Below are 6,948 nucleotides of genomic sequence, written 5' to 3'. Positions count from 1 at the left end.
TTTATATATAAATGTGCCCTCATTAAAAGTAAATATAAATTTAAAATGTTATTACAGATCAAAAGCTTTAATGAAGAGAATAACTAACTGAAAAATATGCACTTAAGATAAACCCCACATTTAAATTCGGAAATATGTTGAAAAATCTGCCTTAAACTCAAAATAATAAGGTATATACACGCATATAAAATACAGTCGACCCCCCTATAACACTGTTGATTTTTCCGTTTTATATGAATTCCATGTTGTACGAGTAACTTAGATTTTACAAATACGTGTGCCGGGCTGTGAACAGCTCACGTATTTATAAAATCTAAGTGACTCGTTCAACATGGAATTCATATAAAACGGAAAAATCAACAGTGTTATAGGGGGGTCGACTTGTATAGACAAGGTAGACCAAAAGTCAGTTAACCGAGAATCGTTCCAAATAAAATTCTTCTTGTTCAGTATACAAATTACATCGTTTTAACACTCACAAATTACCGAATTGTTGACAAAAATCGCGGTTAATTAACTTTTGGACCTCCCTCCACGCATATTGTAAAAGTTTACGTTTCCTTCACGAAATTGAAAAATCTAAAAATATTTGTAAGAAGTTTTATAATACATACTTATATACATAACCTAAATGTTAAATTAAAATAAATATTTGTATTTAATTAACTATTTTACAAGTTAAAACACTTACATCAGCGCCTTTCAATATTCTACCACCCCGTTTCAAATCCAAGTTCAATGCGTACGTGTAACACAAATTGATGCCATTATATTCCTAAATTAATAGTAATTTTCCATCGATTATATTTTGGAATTTTTAAATATATAATGAATATATAATGAATTAACTGCAATAGAAAAATAAACATACAATAAATTTCAGTTTGCAGAGTTTTTCTATTTTCTGAGCAGTAGACAGGGATTTTCCATTTTCGATCATTGCGTTGAAACAATAATCAAATATTTTAAAATCCTATAATAAAATTTTAAAATGTATGTAATTTTTTTATAATAAAAAAACTAAATTTCAATTTAATAAATATAAATGGAGAATGGGTGGTAATATGGCACCCTGCTGACAATATTGAATCCCTCAGTTGTTCTGTTGTTTACTATTCTTGTAAGTGTAAAATTGTGAATTCAAATTAGGGATAAGTAGACAATAGAATAAGAAAGCTAAACATACCAGAAATTNATCCTATAATAAAATTTTAAAATGTATGTAATTTTTTTATAATAAAAAAACTAAATTTCAATTTAATAAATATAAATGGAGAATGGGTGGTAATATGGCACCCTGCTGACAATATTGAATCCCTAAGTTGTTCTGTTGTTTACTATTCTTGTAAGTGTAAAATTGTGAATTCAAATTAGGGATAAGTAGACAATAGAATAAGAAAGCTAAACATACCAGAAATTTAAAAAATTGAGTTTACATTTCATAAGAAATCGCTCAAAAACAATATACTGTATCTTACTTTTTGAAGTCCTAACTCCAATTCGCAGTCTGCTTCAGCACTTGGATTGTCTAAAGCTGTAAATGAATTATAAATGAAATTTAATTACCTTAAACGAATAAATATTCAAAAAATTAATTTCTATTTAATTTTGAAATTTAAACTGAACTGAATTTTAACTGTGAATTATCTCCCAAATTTACAATTTTAAGTTAATTGATTACTACTAAATTCCTACCAGCTGAGTTTCGATATGCATAACCTATGCTGCATTTTTTTTTCGCTGCGATGTTTACATTAATTTAGATAAATTAATTCAAAAAGAAATATATGTAAGTCGTGTATACTTCGCTGATAATGCGTAAATTTTCTAAACATAAGAACAAAGTATATATTTACAATGCGATCTCACGCGATGCAGATATCTTTACAAAAGAGACATTAAGTAGTTAATCGGTAGAGCAGTATGACAATGCCTTGTTCTCTATGCGAAGTGATTATTCTTTATGGAGAAACGAGACAGAATACACGAAGCATGTAGCTTCTACTAGATCTTTCCAACTACGAGTGCAGGAAAGCCATTGAACACTGGTCAGAAGTTGTACCTGATTAACGGGCGAGTTTTCCAAGTTCTCTTCACGAGTTCTCTTGCGTAACACATAAATAAGACCAGTTTCCCCACAGAAACTTCTCTCGGAGGCACACCTCCATGGCAGATCGCCCATGTATTGCGTTACCTTATCCTATGACCTCATCTCTTTTCCAGCTGTAAACATACGTTTTAAACATAGCAAAATAAAACTAATTGTTTCTGTATTAATTTATAAAATATTGATTTTTATTCTTCGGAGTCAGAGATTCTTTAGGCGTTATGCTAAATCTTTTTAAAATGATTACTTTCCGCTGTCTTTCCGCTTAGGAGAGACGGGTTTGTGTATTGCAACGGAAGTACCGTGCGATTTAAACATGTCACTATTTGAATAAATTTATTTTACTCTAAACATCATAGTAGAACTAATGCATCGTATGCAAGTACACGCATTGCTGGAAAAGTCTCTTTTGTGTCTTAAAGTGACAGATTTTTCCCTTTGGTAAAGAACTAGGACAGGAAGGTTTTTATCCAGCAGGAATCTGTCTTGATGGTATTCTGCAAAGAGGCCGTTTACATATTTTAAGAAATTTTCATTGAATAGTTAGAAATTTTAAAAAAGTTCCTTAGAAATTTGACATTCCAAACAACTAATTAATTTAAAATTTAAACTCTATTTTATGTGTATATTTCAAGAACGTATACAAAACACAACATACATAAAAAAAAGAAATCTTACCACAGAATCGATCCATGACGGTGCCGGTGCAGGAAACGGGTAAATTTTCAGTATAACATTTTACACGGGATAAATAAAGTAAAGAAAGAAAAATCAAACCGAAGCAATACATTTATACCTTTAAAAATATTTTCCAACAATTCAATATTCTCAATTCAATGTTTATATATAAATATATAAATCCATTTGATATCATCGATAAAACTTTCGACCAATTACATTTTCTATTGCAGTGAACAGCTCACGTATTTATAAAATCTAAGTGACTCGTTCAACATGGAATTCATATAAAACGGAAAAATCAACAGTGTTATAGGGGGGTCGACTTGTATAGACAAGGTAGACCAAAAGTCAGTTAACCGAGAATCGTTCCAAATAAAATTCTTCTTGTTCAGTATACAAATTACATCGTTTTAACACTCACAAATTACCGAATTGTTGACAAAAATCGCGGTTAATTAACTTTTGGACCTCCCTCCACGCATATTGTAAAAGTTTACGTTTCCTTCACGAAATTGAAAAATCTAAAAATATTTGTAAGAAGTTTTATAATACATACTTATATACATAACCTAAATGTTAAATTAAAATAAATATTTGTATTTAATTAACTATTTTACAAGTTAAAACACTTACATCAGCGCCTTTCAATATTCTACCACCCCGTTTCAAATCCAAGTTCAATGCGTACGTGTAACACAAATTGATGCCATTATATTCCTAAATTAATAGTAATTTTCCATCGATTATATTTTGGAATTTTTAAATATATAATAAATTAACTGCAATAGAAAAATAAACATACAATAAATTTCAGTTTGCAGAGTTTTTCTATTTTCTGAGCAGTAGACAGGGATTTTCCATTTTCGATCATTGCGTTGAAACAATAATCAAATATTTTAAAATCCTATAATAAAATTTTAAAATGTATGTAATTTTTTTATAATAAAAAAACTAAATTTCAATTTAATAAATATAAATGGAGAATGGGTGGTAATATGGCACCCTGCTGACAATATTGAATCCCTAAGTTGTTCTGTTGTTTACTATTCTTGTAAGTGTAAAATTGTGAATTCAAATTAGGGATAAGTAGACAATAGAATAAGAAAGCTAAACATACCAGAAATTTAAAAAATTGAGTTTACATTTCATAAGAAATCGCTCAAAAACAATATACTGTATCTTACTTTTTGAAGTCCTAACTCCAATTCGCAGTCTGCTTCAGCACTTGGATTGTCTAAAGCTGTAAATGAATTATAAATGAAATTTAATTACCTTAAACGAATAAATATTCAAAAAATTAATTTCTATTTAATTTTGAAATTTAAACTGAACTGAATTTTAACTGTGAATTATCTCCCAAATTTACAATTTTAAGTTAATTGATTACTACTAAATTCCTACCAGCTGAGTTTCGATATGCATAACCTATGCTGCATTTTTTTTTCGCTGCGATGTTTACATTAATTTAGATAAATTAATTCAAAAAGAAATATATGTAAGTCGTGTATACTTCGCTGATAATGCGTAAATTTTCTAAACATAAGAACAAAGTATATATTTACAATGCGATCTCACGCGATGCAGATATCTTTACAAAAGAGACATTAAGTAGTTAATCGGTAGAGCAGTATGACAATGCCTTGTTCTCTATGCGAAGTGATTATTCTTTATGGAGAAACGAGACAGAATACACGAAGCATGTAGCTTCTACTAGATCTTTCCAACTACGAGTGCAGGAAAGCCATTGAACACTGGTCAGAAGTTGTACCTGATTAACGGGCGAGTTTTCCAAGTTCTCTTCACGAGTTCTCTTGCGTAACACATAAATAAGACCAGTTTCCCCACAGAAACTTCTCTCGGAGGCACACCTCCATGGCAGATCGCCCATGTATTGCGTTACCTTATCCTATGACCTCATCTCTTTTCCAGCTGTAAACATACGTTTTAAACATAGCAAAATAAAACTAATTGTTTCTGTATTAATTTATAAAATATTGATTTTTATTCTTCGGAGTAAGAGATTCTTTAGGCGTTATGCTAAATCTTTTTAAAATGATTACTTTCCGCTGTCTTTCCGCTTAGGAGAGACGGGTTTGTGTATTGCAACGGAAGTACCGTGCGATTTAAACATGTCACTATTTGAATAAATTTATTTTACTCTAAACATCATAGTAGAACTAATGCATCGTATGCAAGTACACGCATTGCTGGAAAAGTCTCTTTTGTGTCTTAAAGTGACAGATTTTTCCCTTTGGTAAAGAACTAGGACAGGAAGGTTTTTATCCAGCAGGAATCTGTCTTGATGGTATTCTGCAAAGAGGCCGTTTACATATTTTAAGAAATTTTCATTGAATAGTTAGAAATTTTAAAAAAGTTCCTTAGAAATTTGACATTCCAAACAACTAATTAATTTAAAATTTAAACTCTATTTTATGTGTATATTTCAAGAACGTATACAAAACACAACATACATAAAAAAAAGAAATCTTACCACAGAATCGATCCATGACGGTGCCGGTGCAGGAAACGGGTAAATTTTCAGTATAACATTTTACACGGGATAAATAAAGTAAAGAAAGAAAAATCAAACCGAAGCAATACATTTATACCTTTAAAAATATTTTCCAACAATTCAATATTCTCAATTCAATGTTTATATATAAATATATAAATCCATTTGATATCATCGATAAAACTTTCGACCAATTACATTTTCTATTGCAAAATATTTGTTTTTCTAAATATAGTTCGACTCGATAAACTTCAATTGAAAATATGTTGCTAAATTTAATGAATTTATTTATTTATTTATTTTTTTTTTGAGTTATTAGTTTTTAAAGATAAAAATTCGAGTCAAATTAGAATTTCTTTTTCTCGAAGACAAACTAAAGTTAGAAGTTAAAAGTTGTCTGGAATGTAATAAAAACAAATCGATAGAAATTTTCCTAAGGGAAAATTGTAATAAATTAAATATCAATCAAGTTTTTATAGTATTTTTTTTATAAGAATTTCCTATATTAACACAGTTTAACCTGAATTTAACGGGCAGAATTTCCGTTCTGTATGTAACATGTAGAAAATTAACACCCTGTTAATTTTAAAAGGTTTTTTTTAATATATAAGTAAATTAATAACAGGTTTTATTTTCGAATCTAAGAGTCATTGTTCTCAACTTCATGCCACAGTAGAAGTTCTCCATATATCCGAAGACAAATAAATAGGATTTGTGTGTGTTTTTGTGAAAGTTAAATTTTGTCTTCTTTTTAAGAACATTAGTTATTTGTTTAATTAAATACAATTAAAGTGTTATTTTCCAAAAGATGTTTGTTTATTTGTTTCGATTTAGATTTTATACTTGTTTACTACAGTCTCGGAACTACGATGAGTACATAAGCAATAATACACATAGAAAACTTTTCTGTAAAATTAAACTTGTCACATATACTTAATTTTAATTTTAAGTTTGTTTGTTTTATTCATTCAAGTAGCTATTTTGAAAGTGCATGAGGATCAAGCAGCGGTATAAGGGGTGGAGAAGGTGCCCGGGCGCCAAAATGAGCTCGTATAATTAAATTCCCGTATAATCTTTTCTTGTAATTAACTTCTAACTTTAGCTGTGAATACAGTGGTAACGGTGGTTTTGTGGTTTTAATATCCTAGTTTAATAAAACAAAGCTGCATAAGGTACAGGTGCATTTTAATTTGTTCATCCGTTTTACTGATATACGAATACTTTTATCCATAATTTACAGTAGCGAATATTCCGTTTAGGAAGGTTACTGTTTTGTACAGGTTCCACATTGGATAAATTTTATTGTACTTAAATGAATTTCCACATTTATATATTTACAGTAGAACCTCGACTATCCGCCCTAATTGGGGACTGGGGTTGGTCGGATAACCGAAAAGTATGAAAAAATCCATTATTAGTGTAGTATATTATTATATCCCATGTAATTAGTATATTAGTATATCGCTATTAACCTATTTTGCGTTGAATTTTCATCGATGTTAAGCCTAACAAAAATTTTTTAAAATAATAATCGTCGCTATTGTATCGTTAAAAATTAGAAAATTAAGCTTCGTTTAAATACTGGCTCCCTTTCATGGTCGAATGAGTGTTGCCAGCTAAAACACGTAAAAATAATATTAAAGTAGCC

At 29.4% G+C, this 6,948-nt stretch overlaps 2 protein-coding genes across 2 annotated transcripts in view; both read right to left on the bottom strand.

Moving 5' to 3' along the window:
• The window catches only part of LOC111636408, a 4,022-nt gene extending 1,102 nt beyond the window's left edge, over positions 1–2,920 (bottom strand). Inside the window, exons 1-4 of the mRNA XM_023381653.1 lie at positions 2,786–2,920; positions 1,479–1,534; positions 872–973; positions 692–775 (exon numbers count right to left, since the gene is read on the bottom strand). Of these exons, the coding sequence (XP_023237421.1) occupies positions 692–775; positions 872–973; positions 1,479–1,534; positions 2,786–2,897 (354 nt within the window). The 5' untranslated portion in view covers positions 2,898–2,920. The remainder of the gene's footprint in view (positions 1–691; positions 776–871; positions 974–1,478; positions 1,535–2,785) is intronic.
• Positions 2,921–3,388: 468 nt separating this feature from the next.
• On the bottom strand, positions 3,389–5,414 carry LOC111636411. The gene is made up of 4 exons (XM_023381658.1): positions 5,280–5,414; positions 3,973–4,028; positions 3,591–3,692; positions 3,389–3,505 (listed from the first exon to the last, which is right to left on the bottom strand). Exons 1-4 carry the CDS (start codon positions 5,389–5,391, stop codon positions 3,389–3,391), a joined length of 387 nt encoding a protein of 128 aa, XP_023237426.1. The 5' UTR covers positions 5,392–5,414.
• Between the last annotated feature and the right edge of the window lie 1,534 nt (positions 5,415–6,948).

Source organism: Centruroides sculpturatus, unplaced genomic scaffold (assembly GCF_000671375.1).
Source record: "Centruroides sculpturatus isolate CEXI.00-Female unplaced genomic scaffold, Cexi_2.0 scaffold761, whole genome shotgun sequence".
NCBI lineage: Eukaryota > Metazoa > Arthropoda > Arachnida > Scorpiones > Buthidae > Centruroides > Centruroides sculpturatus.
Note: the sequence above shows the minus strand (reverse complement) of the source record. Positions and strands in the feature narration are given on the sequence as shown.